The sequence below is a fragment of the Conger conger genome, chromosome 5 (genome assembly GCF_963514075.1).
Source record: "Conger conger chromosome 5, fConCon1.1, whole genome shotgun sequence".
In the NCBI taxonomy this organism is placed as follows: Eukaryota; Metazoa; Chordata; class Actinopteri; order Anguilliformes; family Congridae; genus Conger; species Conger conger.
The window spans coordinates 43,781,748-43,809,469 of record NC_083764.1 but is presented as its reverse complement, the minus strand read 5'-3'; the positions used below and the strand labels follow the sequence as shown (position 1 = coordinate 43,809,469).

Genomic DNA, 27,722 nt, shown 5'->3' with positions numbered 1-27,722 from the left:
ACCATGTTGAGTATAGAGCTGGTCTAACTGGTCAGCCAGCTACCAGCTGTTTCAAAACCTAGCTTGAGGTTTTCTTTTCAGCGGAGGCATACTAGCCCAAAGATCTGTAACCTTGTTCCGGGAGAACTGCTAGCTATACTGCTTTTTCTTTTCACCTGAAGATCAGCATTCAGTTCAGACACAAGTAACCAGGGGAAGTGAGTTAGCTGTGCAGTCTACTGCTCGAATTGATGAATTAATTGCAGAGTAAAAACAGCAACCAGGAAAGCCAGAGCCTTCCAGGTTGCAGACCCCTTTCCTAGCAGAAGCGACAGAAAAGCTATACAAATAGTCAAAGCAAGGATAGTCCCTGATTTCCCCCACCCCCCTTTCTGATATCCCTATCCCTCTTGTCTAACCCCCCAAAAAAATAAAATAATAATAATAATAATTGCACTTATGATGACTATATGTTTAGAACAACACTTTGTGTATTTTACTAGTTGTGGATGTGATGCTTTAACGTTTGGATTAAAAATGACTAAATTGTAAATGTAAAATGAAGATAAGTTTATGAAGTCAAAGGCTTTGCTTCAGAACGGACAAGAAGTAAACATGGAATCTCACTCTGGAGTAAAAAAGAAACGAGTGCAGAAAAGACAACGGGATGAGGATTCATTTCTGCCGTTTCCCGGAGAATGAATTTGCAACTAGGGTATGACATGGGGGAGAGTGGGGGGGTGATGTTTTTATGGAAATCTCGTCAGCAGCCCATCTGCAGCAAATGTAGTAAATGAGACTGCACTGGAACGAGGTCGGCGTTTCACGGGTCCCGGTGCGAGGGGCGCTAATCCCGAACCGCAGGCTTCCCGCGAGAGAAACCGCACTCCACAGCTTCCCGCGAGCGAGAAGCCGTTTATGTAAAACCGCCGTCGTTAAATCCGCCAACGGAAGCAGGGGCTCATGTCCTCAGCTCCCCGGGAATTTCAATTAAGACAGACGTCAACAAGTGACTTAAAAACCCCGGACGGCTCTCTGAGAAAGCCCCTGACGCGTGCGGTCGTGGACCGGCGGAGTGTGACCGGATAACGACCGCCAGGCTCTGGTAATGGTCCTTCGGGGGACTAATGCGGAGAGTCCATGACCAAAGGCAACACATCTCTCTAATAACCACAGGCTACTCCGTTTCCCTATTTTGATTGTGCGTACAGCCGATATCGCAATTTGCGAAATGGCACGTGTTCAAACTGCAATTTAAATGTGAATTTGATGAGTCATTCAGCCCTAGACCGAACACACATTCATGAGTCAACAGTAATAAATATTAATTATGATCAAGAAGGACCTTGGCATAAACATTCCAAACAAAGATAAAACAGTATCATTACAATGCTATACAGCAGAGATAGAAATGTGCTGGGAGTTTATTTATTACACAGAAACTGAAGGCTTGTGTCCAAGGAAAGTTCCAGAAGGATACATCGGGAAACAATGGCAAGCAAGCCATAAAAACACAGCATCAGTGAGGGAACACTAAAAGTGAAGCAGCAATCTGTGGGCAAGCGGGCAGCATCTGACCACTTAGCTCAACTTAGAAACTTAACCAACACTAATTAATTAACACTCAATAACATTCATTAACACTAATGTGTCAGTACATCAGGAATCGCATTAAACCATGCGCTTTATTCTACAAGAGAAGGTGCCACTGTTTTAGTTTCCCTATGCTGCTCCTACTCCTAGTCCACCTCCCATTTTATATCAACCCAAAATGTAGTTTCAGGTGCATTCTATTCATGGAACATGGTTTGTTTAATTCTCACTTTTTCACTCCAGTGATAATAAAATAAATGTATGTATTGCATTTGGAATTGTTTATGTTACGTCCTGTTTCATACCTCCGTTTGGCTGATACAGTACTGTATAACTACTGTGGATAGTTTCTGTGGAGCTTAAGTGTGGTATGTGTGGAATATTTTATTAAACTACTGATTTTAGTATGCTAATGTAAATTAATGTGAATTACAGTACATTTACATCATATTTTCTGATCTATGTTTCCCTGAGTGTATCTCATAGATTCAAACCTTCAACATTTCAGTCCCTCCCAACTGCTGTTACCACAGAGCAGAGCCAGAAAAGGACAAACAATGGAATGTAATGCAAAGCGTGCAACAAGGCAATATTTAGACCGTAGATGATGTCAGCAGATATGGGCATCCCCTAAACAAGTTAAAACCGTAATCTGCCGTAATTGAATGAGAAAGGAAAAACAATGCTGGCCTGGACAGAGTTCAAAACACGGAAACCAAAGTAAAGTGTGTGTGTGTGTGTGTGTCTATTTGTGTTTGTGTACATGTGTGTTCATGTGCATCAACAGTTTATCTCAGTGGGGTGAATTACTGACAATCTGCACAACTTCCAAGTCATTTATAACTATAAACCTCCTGTATTCCCTGATGTGCAAACTGATTGGATGGCATGTCACGTAGTATTACAGCACAGAATTCAAATGCACAGGAGAAAGATGCTGAGGTTGCTCCCGCTCTAAAACAGGAGAGAAATTCAGCAGTGCTGGAGGTGGTAATATTCAGAGTGAGTAGCCTGTGCGGTAAAAGGGCTCAACAATTGCTTTGCTCCCAAAAGAAACAAGGCTTTGATATGAAATTATTTCAGATTTCCCCATGAATATAGCCATCATTTTATTTTATCTCATCGCAGAGGGATTCTTGATGTAGAATCACATGAATTCAAAGCCTTCATTCGTCAGACAGAAATATAATTACTGACCTCGAGTAAAAAGATTTTCAGATTCCATTCTGTCAACATGAGGCAAAGCGCGCACAGAGCTGGCCTGAAATTAATTAAACGGACTATTAGCATTTTTGTTACACAGTACGTGCTTAGCAAGCATTCCCAAGGCCTCTGAGACTGGTAAAGCCAATAGCCTACACAGGCCATGCATTATCAAGCAATTCCAGACTTTCAATAAAACACACTTCAAAAAGGCTGCTTTCAAAGAATGAGTGAGTGTCCCTCTGAGGGCGGCGAGCGCCAGAATCTCGGCGGAAACAGTCCTGTTGCAATCGCTAAGCTTTAGCAGAAATTTATTTTCTAATAAACATGGCCACTGGCTGAGTCCAATCTCGCTTTCAACAAGACATACATGAAGACATTAAACAAACTCCGCCAACCGGCTGTCCTCCATCGCCGTATCTAACCATCAAAATGTGAGTGTCTCTTTGGAACTTGTCACTGTACGCAATTCCCAAAGCTGGGGTTTTTATGGAGGTGTAAGCTACGGGTAAAAAAATCATAACAGAGTACGATAGAAACTCCTTGTCCTTGGGTGAATTACCTCAGGGAGATAAGAGTTTTGTTTGTTTTTTTTCCTATCAATGTTTTGTCTGTACCTACAATGTTCCTGAGGCGTAAGAAAAGCCCTACATTACACTGCATAAGCGACGCTCCTGCGAGCTAACGGTGTCGTTTCATCTGCAGGCTGCTTCCTGTCTTTCACTGGGTGGGTTTCGTTTCTCCTGTCTTCACCCTCGTCTTCGGCGAAAAGCCCGCTATGTAGCACGCATTTAGCACGGCTCGCATCGGGGGGAAGCAGATGAATAAACACCTCAGGTAATCAAGCGCAGTCCGCTCAAGTGTGGTCCGGCTTTGATTTCCTTCACCTCCTCCACTGCTTCCACCGACCTCCTCTTATCGGCAACGTGTACGAATGTGTAATTAAGCACCTCCACCCCCTGCCTGACCCGCAGTCCGAACGCACTTAATCTCACATTAGAAGAGAAGGGAGGGACATGGAAGAGCATCCAAAATCAGGGAAGCTGAAAACTTCCCGCGAGCTCCCAGAAGTGCAGCTTTCGGGTTGGAAAGGAAAGAGGCACAAGGCCATTGATAGTGACATGGAAAGATGGAAGGATTGTGCAAACTCGAGATTTCCATGAGAGGGGGCTGCCATAAAGGAGCTATGGGTGGCAAGAAAATATTAAGGCCTGTCAATCACGCACAGGAAACAATGGCGGCTACGAGGAATATGGAGACATGCTGCCACACTGACAGAAGCCCTCAGATGAAGACTGACATAAAGACAGACCAACAGACAGTCTTTCCACCCCCCTGCAGATGTTTCTACTTTCCATAGAACCCAGGCAAACAACATACCCAGACTTGCTCCGACGGTAAAAAACTATTTTTTTTTAGAGAAAGGATTCTGGGATGTTTCGCTTCAGAGAGTTCGCATTCATCAAAAGTCAGAGCTTGCACTTTTTTTCAGCTTCTCTTCCTCCTCTTCCTCCCCAGCTGGTGTCTCTGCATCAGAATGAGAAAGCTCACGACAGTCAGATTCAATCTGAGCCCGTCTTTCAGAAGCTGTTACCACACCAGCCTCTTTTCCCAAACTTGCACGTTAACTCCAATTGCCAGCTGCCGTGAAGATTTGCCCTTTGTGTGCCCTTTCTCTGAGGACCATTCTTATTTTTCTTATTATTCTTAAATAAGAAATGGGTTCTGAGATACGTATGATTATGAACTGGGTGGTCAGGCCATATGGGAGACCTGTTTGACATGGGTCGTTCTAGACACCTAGCTTTATGAAAGGGATATAGCCTTTTTGTATGACAGGGTAAACCATGAAAATGTACAGGGTTTTGTATATTACACCGTTATGCTTTCACATATAGAGTTGCCCCACAAGACCACTGAACAGACTTTTATGGTAGCATGATATATTGTACAATGACTTTGTGAGGGTAAATCTAATGATACCTGTACAGTCCATCCACTTCTTTAGACCAGTGGAGTACCCACTTGAGCCTGGCCCGAGGGCCAAGGTGCTAAATCCAGCAATATACAACTGCATTTTCCTTTATTGAAGATGTTTTTTACAACGAGACAAACTATAACAGTACAATTCAATGCCTGACAGAAAACATTTGCAATGGCTACCCTGCTGAAGAAAACAGGTCAAGCTAAGTTTTGAAACAGACCAGCTCCAAGTTTGACATGGTTTGACCAGCTCAAACTCAAGCTGGCATAGCTGGATTGTTCCACACACAACCAATTACAATCATCCTGCTGTGGATGTTGGGTTACCACAAGCCCAGTACCCCCAGACCTTCATTTTGTTCTGAATTGTGAGTCTTTATATTGCTTGCACTCCCCGAACTATGGGCTGGGAGAGGCTGATGATGGCAAGATCTGTCTGAGTTCAGAGTTTAGCCAGAGTTTAAGAGTTTGTCTGCTAAAGCAAATAACTACCTAATATTGCAACGATACTTCAGGTGCCTCATGATCCAAAATGCAACAGTATCAGACCTAGACTTTGTATAATATGCAGCTAAACAGAGATACACATTAAGTGCCATGTGCTCACAACTGTGATTCATTATAACAATGCAATTACAGCAGTTACAACATAATAACATTAGCTATAGCGACCATTACTGTAACCAAAGCATTATCCCTTATCCTACACATCCTAATCCTAATCCTAACCATAAACCTTAATGAATGTATAGCTCAGTGCAATTACAAAATGACAACACAATATTTTCAACTGCCTATGCAGCACATATACACATTTCTCATTCATTTCCAGAGCACGTACTGTACTGCCTACCCCATACAAAGAGAATATGCACTTGGCAGTTGGCACAAATCAAGGAGAGAATTTGCACTCACTATGATCTATGCACAACATAGATCATCCAGTAAGCTTTTTGAATCTTCTGCAATGGCCAAACATTTACTCTAAAAACACACGGAGAGCGAGAGGTGTGTTTAATGTTTTCATGGATAATGGAGCTTCTTAGGGAATGTCCTTTTATTTGATGCTGTATTATTGTCATTATAATGCAATGTTGAAAGCACTCAGAAGCTTGTTTTTTTTGTTGCGGAGCATCAAAGTGAATAGAATTCATTTTTCCACTGCGGACACTGTAAAAATCACCTATTGCCTTGAAAGAGGCATTCGGTCAATACCATCTTAAGCTTATTAGCCACTAATTGGTGAAGAAGCCAAGTCAAATGTCTAATTCAATAAGCATATTCATGAGTCAGTTAATAATTGGCCGATAACCAACAGGGTATTTATCTATTAGTGAAGAAATGAAAGACATTTCATCTCAATGCACCCGGCTCAATCAGATCTCGGGGCTTGATTAGAGACTGAATAATGTCACATTAGCCATCATTATCTCTAGAGACCTGGGTAGCTCTTAGACTGAGGGCAGGCTCAAGTGGTTCTCTGTTGATTTGTTGCATTTTGACTTCCATGAGCTGAGCATAATGCTTATATTTCATTTTATAGCCTGTGTTTTACTGCAATCACAGGAGAGCTCTGAAAATAGAAATAGTGTGGCAAAAAAACCCAACTGCTTCTAATTCTAAATAGAGAGCCATTTCTATGAAATGTGGCCACCTGCCTCCAAGAGTATGTCCAATCTAGTTATCTTATATCTATATTCTCTCTGCCAGAACAAGGGGGTAGTTTACTGTCTCTACTGTCCAGCCTGCCAAGCTGTTGATCACCTCTACAGTGCATACAATGCAAATACAACTAAGGAATGAGGCCAGCTGTGCTGTATATCATTTTTATTATCCGGTTGCTTGACCTTTATCCAGAGAGACTAAAATAACAGAGAATTTTTACAGAATTTCCACTTATTAGGCCTTCATGAAGGCTACGATGTAGTGCTCTGTCCGGGCATCTGTCCTGGTCATGAGTCCAGATCCATAATGCAAACAGATACCATAAAAATGGATGGCCATCCAGATATAAAGTGCAGAATCAGGCACCCTGACATGGATTTGGGGGAGAGTGGAATGGACAATGTGGCGAGGTTGCCAATACGGGAGGTGGGGGTGGGTCACTGACTGACCATACAAAGAGGCTCCCCCACCCTGAAGTCCAACCAGCTGCTTCCAGTTCACCACCATGCTATCTGCAGTAGACCTAAGAGATCAAAGATGAAATCTGACTACTTTCAGTCAGTATCTTACTTTCTCTCTCTTGCTCTCTCCATATGTCTCTCTTTGCCCCCTCTCTCTCTCTCACACACACACACACACACACACTCTCTCTCTCTCTCTCTCTCTCTCTCTCTCTCTCTCTCACAGGACTTTGGAGCCCTGCTGAGCTAAGACCAAGGATCCACACCGTATCCTGATTAGTTTGCTTCCTCAAACTACAGGTGCTGAAAATCTTCCAGGGTCTCTCGCTCTCCACTATGGCTGACCCTGTATGGGAGATAACAGAGCCCGACGCTCCTCCACACAGAGGGAGCCGCACGATAAAGCAAGGTAAAGCATGATTGACACCCTCAAACCCACCGCATCGCCCCCCCCCCCCCCCCCCCCCCATGAACTTCCTGAAGGGGTGAGCGACTTTGCGATTTCATGTTTAAATCACCAGCATCTCAGATGAGACCTCCGCGTCTGTGGTCTTTGCTATGCAACAGCCATCCTGCAGGGCCACTTAGCCTTAGCCCTGGAGGGCCACAGTATCTCCGAGCCTTAATTACTAACAGGCAATGGTGTAAAACATTGTCTTAATTCAAGCAATTTAGCTTCTCTCCAAAGTCCTGTAAGTGAATGTGATTTAAAAAGAGCTTTTAAATCTTGCTGCACTGCAGGCCTCCAGGACTGGCGGTGTCTTTCTTATTCTGCAAAGTGCATGTTAAACATTGTTATGTGAAACCAATATTCTTGTATTCTGTGAGGCGAAGGTAAATGTGTGTACACACTAGGCCAGAGGATGGTGCTAGGTGTTTCTTTTTTTTATCATATGGATTTGAGATACTGTTGAAGCGTTAGAATCGTACCTTTTGCTCCAGGATTCACACTTTTCTTTGCTCCAGGAGCACAACCGAGCACATTCGAACATAAAAATGTGCCCTTTCAGATTAAACCTTGATGTTTCCATTTTATAAAAAATTTACTGTTTTCTCTCTTCATCTGGTAGGTCTTCAGATATGCACCTTGGCATGGGAACTACTATGACAGTAACTTTTTTTGTATATTTGCTCACCATGTGAAATGCTCTTTTGTAAATTGCCTTGGATGAAAGTGTCTGCCAAATGACTAAATTGTTAATTGCAGTGAGGCAGTTGTGTAATCTAGTGACATTCTCTAGAGGCTGAGGGCACAGTTATCCTTCTGGCCAAGATGCTTATTCACGGGTGGGAGGCTGAACCATTGCACAGTTCGACTGGCCCTTCCCAATCCATGGTGAAATCTCATACGCCCTATCAGTCTGTCCAGAGAAAAGCAGCTCATAAAGGCACAGAAGGTTTATTGTGCTCTTTAGGAAAGTGGAGGTGCATTATGGGTACTGCGCAAGGGTGTGAGACCAGATAAATCTTCGTCTGCTTTCTCCCCCCTGCCAGCCCCCGTGTTTCCGAGGCGCTGTCGGCTCAGTACGGCGGTGCGTGTGACCGTTTCCCTCAGAAAGCCAATTAACTCGCTCATCCTGTTCGCTGGCAGTAGTTCACTGCAGCCACAGAGAGTGCTCATCACCTCATCCCCACACACACCCTCACCCTCTATCACTCTATCTCTGTTACTCTCACACGCACGAACGCATGCACACACGTGCACGTACACACATATACACCCTCACACTGTATCTCTCTTACACACACATGCACACACACACACAAACATGCGCGCACGTACACACATATACACCCTCACACTCTATCTCTCTTACTCTCACACACGCACGAACGCATGCACACATGTGCACGTACACACATATACACACTCACACTGTATCTCTCTTACTCACACACACACGCGTGCAAACACACTCACACAGACAGCAGCTGTGCTAGTCCAAGAGACAAAGGCAAGAATCTTAACAGAGCAATAGCTTGCATATCCACAGTCAGATAATGCATTTATTTTCATTAATTTTGTATTGTAATGCCGATTCCCGGAGACGATACCCCTTTTCGTCATTCTCAATCAAGTGTGCCACAGAGTAGCTTCCTGCGACGCTGGTATGCAACAGATTAATTTTTCTTCTCTTGTCGTGTAGATCCTATTCAATGCAAATCCGCGTTGCCAGGAGACACCATCCCTGCTTAACTTCTGTCTGGGCCCCCGTAGGGATGAGTTTGGGGCTGCAGTAACACAGAGGGGGCCTGATTAGCTTCGAGCTGGGGTCCCAAACACATTCTTGCTGTATATGAAAAAAAGGGGGGGGGGGGGTACATGACTGGCAAGTAGCAGCACTTTGGGAGTCCCTCGCTGAAACACGATTCTGCTTAAAACTCGGTACAAAAAGAGCCCGCCGCCTCTTCGCTTCTGGGAACAGGAACGCAACAGCGTGCAGCCACAAGCCAAATCGCACATAAAGACAACCATAAGTGATTACTTTTTATTACAACAGCATGCATCTGTGGTTCCTCGCTGAGCGTATCTCGTTCTCGCTCCCTGCCTGTGCCATTACATCGGTCCCGCCGTGATCCATGATGGTTCTGTGACTCCAGGGCCAGGAGAGGAGCAGGCGAGCAGCAGGAATGCTCTGGGTCTCAAAGGCCCTTTCCAGGTCTGTCTCAAACGAGCGGCTACCATGAGCTCCTCCACACGCTGGACTGTGCGGGATGGCCGGTGTAAGGCAATGACGTAGGAACGATTGAGAATGCAAACTCGCTTTTAGTGTCATAGCTCAAGCTAGGTTTTGAAACAGCTGGTAGCTACTTGACCAGTTTAGGTCAGCTCCTAGTTCGACATGGTTTAGCTGGTTGACCGGTTCAGACCAGCTCCCAGCTTGACATGGTTTGACCAGCTCAAGCTATGTTGAACTTGACCAGTTTAGGCCAGCACCCAGTTCGTCATGGTTTAGCTGGTTGAGCAGCTCAGACCAGCTCCCAGCTTGACATGGTTTGGCCAGCTCAGGCTATGCTTTGAAACACCAGAGAAGCTACCAGTACTAGCTGGTTGACCAGCTCACACCCAGCTACACTAGCTTCATGACCAGTTTGGCCATGCAGGTTGACCAGCTCATACCCAGCTAGACCAGTTTATGACCAGCTTGACCAGATTCTCAAGCTGATCAATCTGCCATAGCTGGGTTTTACAGCAGCAAACTACCCTTGCCACTCCATTGACCTCAAAGCCCTCTGTCCCAGTGGACCTGTTGACAGGGAAACGTCATTTTCTTCACACATATCAGAAATATCCAGAACGGAGCCAGTCAAAAGTAACGGATTTGCAGTCACGGTGTCCTTCGCGGACGAGAATCGCATCTGTTCGCATCGGGGAGGCGGGGAGGCCGGTCACTCCGATCGTAATTACATTTCTTGTTTGGCTTCTTGGATTAATTTTTTCTTCTTCATAATTCTCAGGAAGTTACCAGGGGAGTTTTAAACACCAGGAAAAAATGCGCTGTCTCGGCCCCGAGACTCCCCGAATAGCATATCTCATTCAGACGTATCCCACAGTGGTACACGTGATTAAATACTGACCGGTGGGGTTGTTGACAAGCCCAAAGCATTCCTCTCCGTTTGCGTCTGAGCGTGTCGGGGTGTGTATCGTAGGCGTATGGGTGTGAACATGCGGCACGTCAAACTTCTACAAGGCCAGGCCACCGTCAGCTTAAGGCTTACATGAACAAAGAACACACAGTGCAGTGTCCCTGGCTAAAACATTCCCATTTCGCCTCCCAAAGAAGACGCTGAAAACATATTATTGCAGATAGGTTCAGACAACTCTGGGAATGGATACTGGTTATCTGTAGCATCATTTTGTGTCAGAGTGAATATAGGTCCTCTCTGATTCCGTACTAAAAGGTTCCACTGACAGATCAAAATTGTGTCTCAGCAGCACATCAAAATATTATTATTGTGCATTTCGGATCTTATTTGGTATCTGTCGTTGATGGCGATTACCATAATGCCAATTTTACACTGCTGTTTAAGGCTGCTTTCACCAGTCACTGCAGAAATGATTCCTGCTCCTCTCATTGTGACACTGGTGGGGAGGTCCTTCCCTGCTATAATACCATTATATACTGTATATATGTACCTCTAGCAGACTGTCACTGTCTCTCTTTGAGGGGGTAAGCCATTAGCCATTAGCTAGTCCCAGCTCAGCGTACCTACATTTCAGAGAGAACACACCTTCAGCACTGTTGATGTACTGTAAAGCCTGATTTATACTTCTATGTCAAATCTACGCAGAGGCTATGGCGTAGCCTACATGTAGCCGCGTTCCCTACGCCGTAGGCTACACAGAGGCTATGACGCGTAATTACATTTCTGGTGCGCATCAGGCTATGCCATAGCCTCTGCGTAGATTCAACGCAGAAGTATAAATCAGTCTTAACACCCAGCTAAATGACATTCTCATCATGGTGCTAACTACACCAAAGCTGTGAGTTACACTTATACTAATGTGCTTTCTAAGCCTGCTGATAAACCATTAAAAGACTGTTAAATTTGGCATTTTATCACAAACATCTTTTTCACTGTTGCTGCTCTTTGCACTTTACTCGTTCTGAGCCAGAGTCATGCACATCCATTCAGACAGACCCCCAAGCCCTGCTCCACGCCTGCAGATAAAACATAATTTGGGGGTAGCTATTGCGACGGAAATGTGTCTGCTTCCTTGGGACAAAGGAAATTTAAATGACATTACACCCTGGGCTATGCATTCTTCAGGAAATCAAACCTAAATCAACGTTACTCAATGAAACTGACCTTTGAAAATGAAGCTATCCCTAAATAACCGGACACCGAGAAATTCAGTATTTAGAACTCTCTGCAAGAAGCAAGTAGCCATCCTCATCATTCACCTGCTTTTCCAGTCTGTTTCCCTGGGCTTAATGCACTCATATCACATAAAGCTTCCACGCTCTATCTGGTGCAATTCTAGAACCTACCGTCTCGTTTGATGGAAAGCAGAAAAACTGTGGTTTAAAAAAAAAAAGAAAAGGTTTTAATGGACCAATAAAAATAGGTCTCTAAACAACAGACAGGCTTTGCATCTCCACCCAAAAGCAGCTGTGGGGATGGCCTGCAATCAAGATTCCGCTTTTTAAATATTTACAATTCACGTTCGATGCCTTTATGACATGCTGGAGGAGGTTGAGGCGGAACTACTCCACAGAGAGTCATACGTTAACCACCATTGCATATTAAATCATTGAGCGTTCTTTACATACAGCTCTGTAACTCCCATTATAACAAGGAGCACTGTTCCCAGACCAGTGGAAAAATCACTTTGATTTTTGTTGCCTAAAGATTCAATATAAAATGCTTCAATATAATGAATCCTAAAATCTTGTGTACGTCTGAAAATGTCTAAAGTCATATTCCAGTGTTGCGGAGCTGAATACAAATTTGCCGAAAGTTTAAATATCGAGTGAGAATTCAGTGTCCTTGCACTGAACAAAATTACGTGAAAATTACCATTGGAAGTCCACAGGTTTCGCTTGGAGTGCAACTTCACAGCTCAAATACTTTCATCTCTAATCACCACACAACTCTCACAGTATGGCTAGCTCGATTATACAGTAATTGCCTATGCATGCTTGCATTTTTTACAGTTATAGCATTTCCCTCCGTGTGTGTGTGTGGGTGTGCTTCTTGAGTCTGCAGCAGACAAACTAAACTGTTTGAAACTGCAGTCGACTTGCCACCTCCCCCTTATCTTCGATGAGCACAAAAGCTCTCAGGAATGAGATGTGGGGGCTCCGCTAAATACTTTAACACCTGATGGTAAAACGGAGAGGCCTCGCACAAATGTCAACAAGACTGCAGCACTGGCCTACATTTCCATGACAACACACCCTTCATCATCGTGAACTCCACGCAAATAAAGTAGCGGGAGGCATCACTCCGAAAAGAAGGTGCCGATCTGACACTTACAGAAGTGGAACTCAGAGCAGAAGAAGAGAGAGAGAATGGGAGGAAGGGGTGGGAGAAAGAGAGAGGTTTATGTCATGTTTCGCTGTTAACTGCCGGGGCCAAATTGTGGGACAGTACACAGTCATCAATTCACGATTCTTTATTTTTATATAACACCGTATAGCAACAGGTGCATGTTGTCACACAGCCATTAACAATAGAGATATTCAGTGTCATATCCTGGTGACCCATTCCATGCCAATAAAGCATTACTGAATTGAAACAGAAATCGAGAGAGTGTGTGCGTGTGCCAGAAAGCGAGAGAGAGAGAGGGTATGTCTGTCTGTGAGGGAGAGAGAGATGCAGCCAACACACACTGCAGCTAAAATGAGCCTGCAAGGAACCTTAATCTGTCCCTGTTTATCTCCAGAATGGGTCCCCAGGGCGTCTTGGAAGTGGCTGTTTATCTGGGGGCCTATTCAGATTTAATCGCATTTGCATGACAAAATGTTCCGAGATACACAATCGTTTTAAAGTAGCTTGTGTTGTCTCCATTTTCTTGGCAACCCAATCATGACCTGTGGCTGTATCCTATTGGTCTTTGACACATCTCTGTGAATAGTGAGCTTGGGAACACTTCCTTAAAACTGTGCAAGGAAGTGTCTTATTTACGTACACCGATCCTTATCACTGCAAAGAAAAGCAGGCCGGTATGGCTCAGATCCACCAGCCTAAAAAAATATCTCCACTGGCATGAGAAATGACAAAAAAGTTAAGCAGGTGATAAAAATAAAACCACACCACAGGTGTACGTTTATTTCCTTCTGAGAACTTAATTCTTTTTACATCTATTTCCTTTCTTATCTGAGAACTACTTCTCGTAGTGACCTAGAAAGGGAATGTAGGGGGTGGTTGGAGTTTCATTCTTTCTCTTTTCCCAGACATTGTATTTTATCTGGTCCAGTGGGAAGAGTGACCATGGCAGGAGGCATGCAGAACCCTCCAGGGAGGGCCCTCTGTGGTTATTACGGCCTCCCCCAGCTGTCTCACAGCACTGACCCAGCTAATAGAGCCACGAGTCCCAGCAGGGAGAGCCGGGCCCTGACAGCGCACCAGTCCTAGTTCTCAAATAAACCGGCATCGAGACAGCCCTCCATTTTGAGCAGAACCAACTGTCTGCTCTTCACTTTCCACAAAGAGAAAATAAGAAGAAAGAGCGAGAAAGAAGCACGCTTTACGAGTGCTCGTCGCTGAACGCGAGGCCGGAACGGCGGAATGCAGTGGCACTTTGTTCTGTGTGGGGACGCGTTGTTTGTGTCGGCGCGGCTCGTGGAAGGGGCTGCAGCATTCTTGTCGTGACCCTCACCCCCAACCTCCCATTTCATGGGTCCTCTGTCTCTCACGAGGAGCGTGTGACCAAGCGCTTCGTTCCAGCTGCTGAGTCACCCTCCTGGGGCATGAAGACGATATATAACCCCATATCCCACATACATACACACATACACATACATACACACACGCACATATAAACACACACACATACACAGACACACCCACACAAACGCAAACACACACATACATAAACAGACGCACACATACAAACACATACACGCACACACGCGCACACACACACATACACATAGACACACACTCACATACACTAAGACACATAGTCATACACCCACACACACAAACACACGCACACACACACACACTTTCATACAGATTTACAGCCCTGTCTGGGCCTGCATGACCCCCATCACCCAGCCTGCACACAGCCAACAGCCCAGCCACTGTCTGCACAAGGCAAGAAGAAATGCTTCCCTTAAAAAAGATTTACAACATTTCTGGCAGATATACAACATGTACTACATGTACACCAACTGAGGAATGCAGAGATTGAGCAAATTGAGAAAATGGTTTCATCACACCAACAGTGTCACCAAGTTTCACCAAGTGTCACCATGTTTTCTGCCTTCTCCCCGTCCCATTGCTTCTTATGTATTTTTTGGGTAGGTAAGAAATCTAAGATCTAATATTGTTGCTATACCACATACAATCTAGTATTGTTGCTTTACCAAACACACACATGTGATGAGAGCGTTGTGTATGTGCGTGCGCGCGCGTGTGTGTGTGTGTGTGTACGAGGTTGGGTGTTGGCTCCAGGCGCACGTTTACCTGGTTGAAGCGCTCCAGCATCTCCTTCACTTCTGTCAGCGAGGCATCAGGACTCCGCACTTTGACCTCTGGATTATGTCTCTGGGCCTGCAGACCAATGTCAACCACACGGGTGGAATAACTGAGAGAGAAGGAGAGACAAAGAGAGAGAGGATGAGAGAGCCATTGGTTAAGACAGTTGATCTATGTACAGTTACACAGTATTTTCCTTCCTTTATCCTTGTTTGATTTGGCACCAATTACATAAATTTCAACATTTCACAGAACCTACCAACAGGTGCCATGCCAGATGATGCAAATTCCACCCCCTAGTTATTTCCACCGACAGCAGAGCTCTCAATGACTGCAGTGACTGCAAAGCTTAATGATGAATAAGCCCAAACCATGGTCTGTTCTGGAAATGTATTCAATTAATACATGACATTTTGGCCTCCAGTTTTATCTTTCCTTTTACATTATATTAGTACCCTGGATATTATGACAAATTGTATGTAATGACCTATGTTGCTTTCTGCATTTTTAATATTTCTGAAATTTGATGAAGTACAGGCAGTACATACATAAAAGCGAGAAGGGTTTGACGGCATTGCTTTTCTGTCTGTTGGTCACAACCTGGCTCTGCAGTATAATGGCGCCGTCAGGTTGGAATACACTCAAAACATCCTTCTGGCCCTTTTCTGTACTGCAACACAATCCTTTTTTATGCTGTGGCCATTTTTTCAAAGCCTTTGCCGACAAAGAACTGTGTAAAAGACCCCACCAAACACCGCAGGAAGCTCGTCAATACCAAGAGCCTTGGTGAGATGTTACATATTATTACAGAATAGAAGCTAGGAGTTTAGGAAGCTTTTGATTGCTGTAATTATGTGTAGAGGGTTCTACAGTAAAGAAACTGAAGACCTGATGATGCTGTATTCAATGCTTTAATAAGATAAAAACATATTATGATGTCAGAACGGGCTACCAAAAAGTTCCATGAGCTAAAAGAATGAAGTTGGTGCGGTTACCCTTGCTAGCCTTGCAGAAAACTTAGCCAGAGAGAACAGTCCTGTTCAAAATGCAAGAGAAGAAGAGTCAAACAAGGCAAGAAAAGTGAAAAATGAATAAACAAAATCTTGCCTGGAATGCAACTGTCAGTGAATTTGGTCGACAATATGAAAGATTTCACGCACTCATGAGCGGTGAAGCAGAAGGAGACGGCGAAACAGAGACTTAATTCTTCCTGCATGTAATGGAGAGACACAACGTATGTTTTCTATTCCTTTAACGATATGAGGAAACCCTGACTTTGAATATTTGAGTAGTTTGTGCTGAAGCTCTATACTCGAAAGCTAAGCATTTCCCGCACGTGATTAGAAAGAGCAAGACTGTTTTGATCGCTATTTGAGACAGCCGCAAACCGGGTGGAACATGAGGATCCATCACTCGAGATAGATGCAGAATTCATGATAACGCCCCGGGGAGAAATGTTCTTCAGAGGGAAAGACTTAAATGTGTGACAGAGCTGTTGGTGTGTGCAGACCAAGTAAAACGACTAAATCTGAAAAACTGGGACCTTGTGAGAAGACACCAAGGCGGGTGTACAGTGAGAAATGTTCATACACAAAAAAAGAAAAGTGAGCTCCACAAACACAAACCATGTATAAAATGAGCATGTTATCCCAGAGCCTGCCCCACATGTAGCATACGAGGATGCAGTGAGGAGCTTAACCTGGTCAAAACACGCTAATGCTAACATAACAAGCTGACAAATCATCCTGTGTGATGCTGTGTTTGACGGTCTGAGATGCATGAATTATTGAGCATGTTCCAGGGGAGGAAAGCACAATGGATAACATAATCACGAGGAGAAGAAATGAGGCAAGTCCGAGATCTGACAAGGCCGGTCAACCCAAAGTTCGAGAGAGACAAATGTAAACAGTGAACGATCTGACCTTTGTGGATGTTGTGTCAGGGCAGGAAATTAAACTCTACTTCCAGCTGAATACTAGAGTTTGGTGCTAAATATAGAGAACCCAACCACTGTAATTTTATATTATGTATTTATTTGCACCATAAAAAGAGAAGAAAAAAAGGCAGTACAGAGCAAAAAAGACATTCGCTGGAGAGGTTAGGAAGCCTAAAATAAAACTAATAAGTATAAGAACTTCATATCTATGGTCCAAAATCCATCCATTCATTGTTATGACCACTTCATTCTTCCCCAGCTCAAAGAAGAATTTGGAAGGAGCATTCATAGGTAACACATTAAGAATCCACGTTCTTACCAATGCCCCATCAGTTCTCAGTAAGTCTGCCTATGCTGCTGTTTTTTGGAGAGCTGCAGTTTGTTAGTGAATACTGGCGACCCTGAGAACATGCTGCTTCTAGATTGGCCTTATTTGTTTCCTTTCCCAGCAGTTGGGAATTGAGGTATAAAATATCTCTTCAGCTGTTCCCAGGAGATGGTAAAACATTACTTAAACTCAAAGCCATTGTGTCGGTAATGTGATTGTGTCTGTTGTAGGACTGCTCTCTTTTCAACAGCAAATTAAGCACCTGGCTGAAGTGGGAAGACTGTCTCCTCAAGAGACAAGATCAATAGCTTTCAGACTGCCCATTTTACTGACAGAAATGATTAATTAAAAAGGCGGATAGTCTGCGTGCTGTGAAATGACTGAGCGTGCTTTGACTGCAAATCCAAACACTGACTGCATATTTGGTAAGCGGGGGGAGGAGTGTTATTAGGGAAATGAAACAAAAAACTTTGACCACTGCATCCGTTACCTAATTATTGTAATTTGAAGTGAGGAAACATGGCAGCCTGTTCAGCCAGGAGCATAGCGGTTGACTTCTTTAATTGATTTTGCACTGATAGATACCGGCTAATTACAGAGCTGTAGACACCATGATGGAGCACTCTCGATCAGAACCAGCCTCGCCCTCTCCTCTCTCCCCACCTCCCACTCTCTCCTTTCTTCTCCCACCTTCTCTTAACTTTTCTCCTCATCAATCTCCCTTTTGCCTTCTCACTTTGTACAGTTATCTGTTTTGATATGAAATGAAATTAAGAACATACAAATAACTCTTCTCTACTGGCCAAAGGAACTAGCCTTCTGTATTTGCATGTTCAGAAGGACAAGGAACGGTCTCTAAAAGTAATTTGTCTCACATTGAAATTATTTGCAACTCAGGTAAAAACTTCAAAGGCCCACCTACGCAATGACAGGTCCATTTCTGAACTTAGCAAGCATTCAAGCAGAATCTCAGTAATTTCGCCCTTCACTGCTGTTTCAAAGTTAGCAGCAATTTTCCTCTCCGCGCACCAATGAGCAAAACGCTGGACGACTCGCTGTAAAGATCTAAACGTTGAACGAAGGAAGCTTAAAGAGATGTTAAAAGTCAAATTTCTATTATGCTCGACTGCTTACAATTTTCCAATACCTGCAATATTTATGCTGGTGGAAGGCACTACGCTATTAAAATGATGTATAACATTCAATTTAGCAGCACTATATCATGAATATTGGCACTACAAAGACGGCAGATTGACCATTATGCATCCAGGGCTAGAACGTTTATAGTGTTGGATATCAGGGGAGAACGATATACTATACTGGATTATACTAGCAGAGTCAGAATATATTATACTGACCCTCTCTTCCTGCTGTGTTACGGCACTTCTCCAACTTTTTCTCTGTAGTAAACAAAGACTCTTCATCAACTGAGCCCATACAGTACGTCTACCTTGCCTGTGATCTACTGTACAGTATCGGAGCCTCTAGAGTGTGGTAATTCATTTTAAGTTATAGATTCTCATTTTGATATAGCAAGTAAGCTTGAGTTCTGTAATGTAGAGAATACGGACAGAATTCAGAAATCGACTTAGAATCTGGTTATTAATACGGAATCAGGTACGTGTACACTGCCAGTGTATTTCATCAACAGGACACAATGCATGAAAATGCATTATGACATTCTGAAACATCATTCCACGAGCAAACTAAACTCGTGAAAATCCGCCTCAACCTCACGCCTCAGCCAATTAAACCAGCGCAATGTAGTTTGGAGTATTGTGTCATGAAGAGCCCCGCTATTCAAAAAAATACAAAAACAAACATGAAGCAAAAATTCACACGGTGGATTTTGGACTCGGACTTACAAACAATATCTGAGCATGTCGAAATACTCACTGCCAAAATGGCAACACCGTCTGAAAAGGCCAAGCATTTCTCACAGGGATTTATGGTTAGAACACACATAAAGAGTTTGGATGCCTTCCTCAAATAAACACATTAATATGGAAAAGCCACCAAGATAAACATTTAATCAGCAAAGAACAAAGTTGCCTGGATGTGACAGGCACTTGGACGGTGGGAGCTCGATTTATTTTTACATTCTGCAGAATAAGAAGGGTGCAGCCCAGCAGAGACTGTTCCGACTTAATCCCGTTTAAAGAACACCGATGATAAAGATCCCGGAGCCTTTATCGGATGCAAACCGAATGCTTGGCTGGGGTGTGTGGATATCCTTCTGTTTTAGGGCCACGGTGCGCTGTTTCCCTGACTGGCCCCCGGAGGCCCAAACGAGCCCACCCCAGCCTCTCTACCGGCTCTGAGCCACAACAAACGGGCACCCGGGGAGATGGCTCTAAAGGCCTTCCTCCAACCCCCGCTCCCCCGCAGTTCCACAGTACACACAGTACTCGTTGACAAGGCACTCCTTAAAACGAGGTCTTCCAGTTGGACCAAAAAAACAAGCCTCCTGAAGCAGACAACTCACAGTGCATTGAGAGTACAACCTAGTTGTCACAACCAAGATAGTATTATTTGAGGTGTACTTTGACCAGGAGTGTGTAACATGATATAAGCAGTTCTTATCCTTCTGGGTTAGGATGGGATTCTTGGGCTACCGCACTATTACCACCGATTCGTCAGATTTTCCAGGCACCTTCATGTTATTGGTTGTCATCAGTGAGATGTGGTCCTCCTCCAATTGGTGTTAGGTGCTAGGTCTCCTGTAGCAGTCAGTGCTAGGAGAAGTGCACATGCACACCTTGGACGTGTACACAATGAGTCACAATGGGTTTCAGTCTGTGATACACTCCATCGCTTGGTATAGAATCCAGTGCTGTTTCTACAGATGCATAATGTCAAGTCTGGCCCCAAACATTGAAATGGAGTGAAATTACCAATGTCAGACAAAATTCTAGACACATTTTTCCCCATATGTCACACATTCAACAGAGAGCTTCTACACAGCTAGTCCTTGCCTACGTCCATCTGAGGCAAGACAAATGCTCTTGTACTTCTGTATCTCTCCAGTAGAACAATGGAAATCAAGAGGGCGGTGGAAAAGGCACAGTGCGGTAAGCAGTGGGCTGTAATTGCAGGGGGAAGAGAGAGAAAAATAAAATCAAACCACTAGAATGTGCAAATTGAATCTGGCAAATAGCAGGCCTGGCACATTCTGCAGCTAAACACCATTTTAGATAGATCTAAATTGCAAGATAGGAGGAGTCCAGTTGATGTCAGTGAATTCTATCCTGGAAGCCCCGACACATGGAAACAGCATTTGTCAAAAATTATCTTGACAGAAAGGCTTTTGTAAGAGAACTAGGGACCACGATTGCACATTCTTTTAATTTAATTGGGATCCTGAGCTAGCCCTGAGGATAAGCTTCTCCATTCATTTTTCCATTCAACTGTCACCTTTGGCTTGCTTTGCTTGCATTTAGACCTATACATTCTGCAAGGTCTATTGTGACAAATTATCTGTAAAATGTGCTTTATAATAGGGCGGCACGGATGGTGCAGTGGGTAGCACTGCTGCCTCACAGCTAGGAGGTCCTGGGTTCGAATCCCTGTCGGCCGGGGCCTCTCTGTGTGGAGTTTGCATGTTCTCCCCGTGTCTGCGTGGGTTTCCTCCGGGTACTCCGGTTTCCTCCCACAGTCCAAAGACATGCAGGTTAGGCTGATTGGAGAGTCTAAATTGCCCGTGGGTATGAGTGTGTGAGTGAATGGTGTGTGTGCCCTGCGATGGACTGGCGACCTGTCCAGGGTGTATTCCTTCCTTTCGCCCAATGTATGCTGGGATAGGCTCCAGCCCCCCTGTGACCCTGTTCAGGATAAGCAGGTTAAGATAATGGATGGATGGATGGATGGATGGATGGATGTGCTTTATAACCAAAATTTCATTGAGTAATTAACAGATATAAGGATATAAACTGCAAGCAAAACCAGTCCATCACAGGATCATAACCTTTGATATAGCCATGTAATGTTGAGTAGCCTGCAGAGGTACCTTGCTGATTTGTAACTGTACTTTAATAGAGGTGTTTGTTATTATTACCATGTTGTGTCAGGATGTGAGTTTACACATTAGTCCTAAAGCCTCCCAAGCCTGATCATATTCATTTCTGGCAGAGTGGATGGGGGATTGGACAGACCCAGCGACTCCCCGTGAGGAGAAGGGGCGAAGAACAGGCGTCAACCTGTGGGCAGGGGCGCCCGGCCAAGCCCGCATCCCAGAGGATTGTGGGACGGATCAGCGTGCTGCTGGAGCCCATGTGGTCAGCAGCTGTCTGGCGGAAGAGAGCGGAGCCTCACTCCCAGTGAGAGAAGTGCATGGACGTGCCATCGCCGTCAGATAGCGGTCTGTCCAAGGACACGAACCGCACAGCGATCGCACAAACACGCTGTGCTGGCGGCTCGGCGGAACGATGCAGAAACAGACTTTCTTCCTTATTTGGAAATGACGGGACGGTTTCTTGGTTTGTTTTTTTGTCTCCTCTCATGTCTGTGGCAAAAACAAGACGATGGGGGGGGGGGGGGGGGGTCTGGGCTGTGATTGTATCAGCATCCTTTAGGAGTTTTAGGCCCTCGATGTGGAACAGAACATTCAGTCTCCGAGCATAGAGAGAGAGAGAGAGAGAGAGAGAGAGAGAGGGTGTGCACATATAGTATGTTTGGATTCCTAAATGACATAATCAATGTGTGCCAAGGTTAGTGTCTCCAAGCTTGCATCAAAGGCTCTCACATACACACACGCACACACACACACACACACACACACACACACACATTATTTCTGGTCATGCTGTTTGAATAGCTCTTATCAGTCATATTACGGACCATTTAAAAGGCTAGTCGTGTTCACTGAGGGAGAATTATTATCATTAAATTATTACAGTTCTCAACAGCCCAGGTGCTACAGTGAACATTTAAAACATGTCTTCCTCAAAAAGGGCTGCATTCCCGGAGGGAATGAATGCACATTGATTTTTGGGGGGAGACGTGGAGGTTTATTGGTGACTGGAAGTCTTTACTACATGTAAGCAATGTATTCCCTGAACTTCAAATGTCAATACTGGCTCAGGGAAAAGAACACAAAGAAATTGGGAAAGCAAAGGGGGACGGGGGCAGGAAATGTTATATCCCAGATTGAAAGTCTTATGGGGTGACAGAGGCTCAGGTGGTAAGAGCAGTCGTCTGGCAGGGTTGCAGGTTCGATCCTCCGCCCGGGCTGTGTCGAAGTGTCCCTGAGCAAGACACGTAGCCCCTAAATGCTCCTGATGAGCTGGTTGGTACCAACAGCCCATCACCATTGGTGTGTGAGTGTGTGTATGAATGGGTCAATGAGAAGCATCAATTGTACAGTGCTTTGGATAAAGGTGCTATATAAATGCCAACCATTTCCACTTTATGAAGCTGCTTATTGCTGTTAAAGTATGTGTAACCTGTAAAAGTGACGGAACAGTTAGAGGAGGTAAAGATAGAATAGCTTTTTTCACTCTCATTTCAGCACCATGCTGTTGTTACAGTCCCGTTCAGATGCTAGTTGCCCTGCTTCGTTTATTAACCCTTGCTAATCATTCTTGTCTTTTCAGACATTGTTGTTGTCCACTCTCAAGGCCCCCACGCTATCTGTTTTAACTACTGTCTCGTCTGAACCAAAACATGTCTATTACAAAAGGTCATCAATCAGGTCAGGTCGCAGTGCGACCTTAGTGCCCTGATCTTCCACATAACTTCACTCTCAGAAAAGGCAGAGGAAAAGTCTGACCTGCCTCAATACTGCTCCCACACTGCCATCGGCTGGCAATAACTGGGATGTCATGCTCATGTTTGCTTCAGAGGAATGGGTTGAGGGTGGCAAGCAGGCAAGCGACCTGTTCCCCTTGTGCATAGAGGTATAAAGTCCAGGGGTCAGAAAGTCCTGCCAAGTGTTTCTTCCATCCAGCCAGCTGAATTTACTAATGAGTTCTACCTCCTGGCTGAATAACTCTGCTAATTAGCCAATCCAGGTGATAGGAGCACACGTTTGGAGGACTTTTACTTTCTCAACCAGTTTTTTTCCACCTGTGCTAGTGTGTGGCGTTTGAATAAATGCCCATAAATATCCCATGGAAGCTTACCTCCACAAGTCTTCCCTATCCAATCTACTGAAATGGGCCAGAGTCTCAGAGCATCGCATCACAGAGCACTCAGTGCTGCCCCCGGAGGTCAGCGCAGGACTCATCGATCACGGTAATTGCGGAGGAGATGCCAAGGGAAATGGCAAGTCCGGATTGAAAACCTTATTATAGCAACAGAGGCTGAGCCCCCCTCTTCCCAGGTGCAGTTAAAATGGTGAGAATTTGGAGGAAAGGGTGGACGGGTACCTAGAGGCGGAACTGCAGCCGGGTGATGGAAGGATGAGTGATGCCGTGACACCATCCCCTTCCTTCACCTCAGACACCGCCCTTCGCCGATAAAGGAGTATTTCACATTCAGACCAAAGAGACGCACTACTTTCACCCTTTCTTTAGAATCGGCAAACTCTTCAAGCCTTGTGCTTGGGAACATTCAAAACCCCTGCAGTGAATCCAGGAACAGCATCCCAGAATCCTTCAGGGAAACAATCCAGCCAAACCTCTACAAATAGCATGTTTGATAGAATTCCTAATATGCTTTTTTTATAATTCCAACACCACTTGCCAGGGCAGCAGACTGGCCAATGAAACATGCTGCCATTGCTGCCACAGGTTGACAGTTGGAGAAAGGTTAGTCAATTTCAATATTTTAAGACTCCATGGAAACTAACAAAGCACAAAAAATCTCAGTACAGCAACTTTCCAGTGAAATATTATTCCATGGACAAGGCCACCCTTATGTGAACACTCAAATTCGTTATTCCCTAGTTAGAGTGTCAGCCCCCTTTACTTAACACTTACCAATGCTACCAAAACAGAAAGCATCAACAGAAAAAAACAGGCAACAAGAAAAAACATCAAGAAAAGTAAAGTTTGAGCGTCCATCCAAATGTAGTTATGCTTAGTAATAAATATGATAACTTGAATAAATGTAGCATTTAATTATTTACAGACCAGCAGCCTGTTGTAAAGTCCACACTAAATGATACGTTGTAACTAGTTAGTTTAAAACTAAAGTTGTGTCTTTGTTCGGTTGCACAATTCATTCAAATCTGAGCGAACCAAACCAAAACATTGACCGTAAACACAAAACATGGCCTTACGCTGCATTAGCTGGAAGACGTTGGGTCTCAGGCTCCCTCTAGTGGCCACTGTTCATAGTACAGTCCTACTCACATCACTCTCGGTAACCCTGCCTGAGCATAACATTATGATACAGAATCAAAAATGTGGCACTGAAGATTTTAAATGAATACTTTCCTGTTCTCACAGGAATATCAAGCCCGGAACTCACAGGGGCACTCAGAAGGTAAATTACTGAGCGGCATTCGGAACCAACTGTATGTTTTACAACAGCCACAATTAGCGCCGAATTAGCGAACAATGCAACCACGGTAAAATCTTTAGCGAGATCGCGATGTTCCGTTTGTAGACGTGAAATATATTTGCAGATCAGCCTTCATAAGGCATTTCTTATGCATTTCTTATTCTGTGCCGCACTGATTTACATTTCAGGCTGTTCTTCGTCTCAGTTGTCTGAGCACAATTATTCTGTTCACTTAAAAATGGGTCTTGGTGCCAAGTTAACTCCTGGTGGTCAAATAAAGTAATCGTCCAGATATGTATTATGTATTATGAGTTCAGCAAACACTGGTTCAGTAATTAATTGGAAACTTGAAGGTGACTTTACAAGGGATTCATTTTAATTGGGTGCATAAATAATGATCCATGAATGATAAAATGGGAAAATTCACCTATTACTGTAAGCCACAGATCAGTTGAATGACCATCAAAATGACCTCTTTAGTATTTATTTTAAGAACTATCTCAGTTCAGAGAATTAGCCTGTTTCAAATACATTTAAAAAGTAACATAGGTATTGGAATTGTCTAAATATTTGCTTCTATGCTACAAAACAGCCTTCATAAATTATAAATGAATTCAAATTACAGAGGGCAGGCTCAATGTCATGTTTGTCATCAAGCAATTCGGTTCAGTATCAATTCTCTCTCTGCTCTGCTCTCTTGCTAGTCGTGTTTTCCTCTTGAAACTAGGACAGCTGCCATGGTCACTGACAAGTTTACAGATTTGTGTGGCTTGTAAATAGACTGTGCCAATTTACCGCCAGGTTTCAGGTTGTCTTGAAAAAACCCATATTTGTGGTAATTTGCATCATCTTTGTGCATTGAACATAGAATTGCACTCCATTTGCATAAAAATGAGTCATTTTGGCACTGCCACTAATGTAGATAGCACAAGTTATATATGCATGACCCAGATGGCGCACTGTGTCACTATTTACCTGATAATGTACTGTAGTTTTAGGCACTTTCCACCCACGCCGGCTGCTTTGTGAATTGTGCATATTTTCTCTGGCACTTGCGACAGTTTAATGGACACAAAAGCATCACAATAATTTTGTGGATACTCCCGCAGGTGCCAACATTTTTCATGATCTCACCCCCCTGGCTGAAACCTGCAGGCTAAAGCTAAGGAGGAACTATGGGAAATGTCTGGAGAAGAATTGTAGGACAGCAGGTGTGCTAATGACACAGGAGCCTAGCATGCCATGCGTGACACCGTGCGCTAATGCTACCCCAGCCCCCAGGAGCAGTGTCGCTCATTAGTGAGCCCTTTGTAGGGCTGTATTTAATGAAGAGAAACGTCTATCCATTCTTCAGTGCTCTTTTTCAGATGGCCTTAAAATGGCCTTGACTGGGAGAAGTTTGGTGCCAGTTTCTTTGATGAATGTGTGATCAGCCCAGATCATCAAGGTTTGTCTGAGAGAATCTTCAATAGAGAGATTCTAAGTCAGAAAGGGAAATTAACTTTATAAACAGCACAATATGTGTTTTCGGGATGGGTTTTTAGTCACTGCACGCTCCTATGTGAAGACAGGGCTCGCTGAAGCTCTTTGTGGACGCGTAACTCCGTATGACTTCATCAACGTCTTTGCCAAACCCTCAGAGGATGAGGCAGCAAATATTGTGGAGTTCACTGAGGGAAAACTGCGGGCCTGTGGGGTGACTTCATGAAACGATGTCTAATGAAAAGAAATGAGGGCAACATGTTGCCTCAGACAGATCACTCACACAATGACACGCAAATGCCTGAAGGCACACGTGTGGACATGAATGCTGTAGGATTTTGCAGGACGTTCCATCGGATCAAGAGGAAATTATGCGGAAAGAGGTGGAAAAAGTGCCGGGCCTGGGGTCCAGCTAAGTGAGCTTCGAACCCTGAGTCTGACAGTGATTACTGAGCCCAGGAGCCAACGGGAAGCGAGGAACGGACCGCAGGCCTCCTCTGGTTGGTGGGTTTTGAATGGGGGATGTTTCAATGCCAGATTAATTTCATTCGCAATCCTTTCCAAGCCATGTAACTGCCCCCTCCCATGAACACATAGGAGAATATGACTCAGGTGTTGTCTGTGTATACAATCTTGCATTCTGATGTTAAAACCACATCTTGGTGGTTTGATGGTCCTATTTTTATAACATTTGTCCCTACACAGAATACAAGGGCGTTCATTTATTTTGGGAGCAAATCTTACCTTCTGTGGTTACAATAATGTTTCCGTCAGGACCGATAGAGTTGTGTTTGGCGGTACGGATCAGTTCTGGAAGCCCTCCTGGCCATCCGAACAAGCATTAATGGATAAGGCAGGGAGGGCAGCAATTAAACCCCCCCAGAGAGGTACACACAGAACAGATCCAGCAGCAACAAGGACTAATATTAGCCTTAAATTATACAGGGAAGGTTCACAGAATGTCTTTTGACTGTGGGAGGAAACTGGAGTACCTGGAGGAAACTCACGTGGACATAGAAAGAACATGCAAACTCAGAAAGACAGAAAGGCTCCAGTCAGATTCAAACCCACAGTGCACAGACAGACTATCCAATGCACTACTATACCCTCATAACAGACAGTATAATAAACACATGGTGGAGGTGTTTCAGACTTGCAGTCTGCGGTAAGCATGCATGCAGAAGGAAACAGCCAAATGAGTTGGGCAATGCTGTTTAAACAGACCCTGAACGGACCGTGATCGGCAGACATCTGATTCGACCTGATTCAACCAGAGCCAGGCTCGACTCTCGTGGCCTGCCTGAGCGAACACAGTGCTCTAGTAATCACAATAATAACTGGCAAAGGTCAGTAATAAAACTATATCAAATTAGGCAATTATAATAATTTTCTAATTGCTAAAGCCATTTTAGTTTGGAAAATAAAATACTGTAGCTATAATTAACGATGCTGTCATGATTGTTGTTCAGTAGCTCAGTGAGTATGTGTACCTGAGTGC

The 27,722-nt window shown here is 44.2% G+C and overlaps 1 protein-coding gene across 3 annotated transcripts in view; it reads right to left on the bottom strand.

The window, feature by feature from the left end:
* LOC133129113 (glypican-5-like) overlaps positions 1 to 27,722 on the bottom strand; it is a 122,896-nt gene that overhangs the window by 37,987 nt on the left and 57,187 nt on the right. Inside the window, exons 7-8 of one of the 3 annotated variants that reach the window (XM_061242957.1) lie at positions 15,024 to 15,144; positions 4,173 to 4,302 (exon numbers count right to left, since the gene is read on the bottom strand). In XM_061242957.1, the coding sequence (XP_061098941.1) occupies positions 4,264 to 4,302; positions 15,024 to 15,144 (160 nt within the window). In that variant the 3' untranslated portion in view covers positions 4,173 to 4,263. Of the gene's footprint in view, positions 1 to 4,172; positions 4,303 to 8,963; positions 9,117 to 15,023; positions 15,145 to 27,722 lie in introns of those variants that run through there. The other 2 variants (XM_061242956.1, XM_061242955.1) reach the window with 2 other exon arrangements.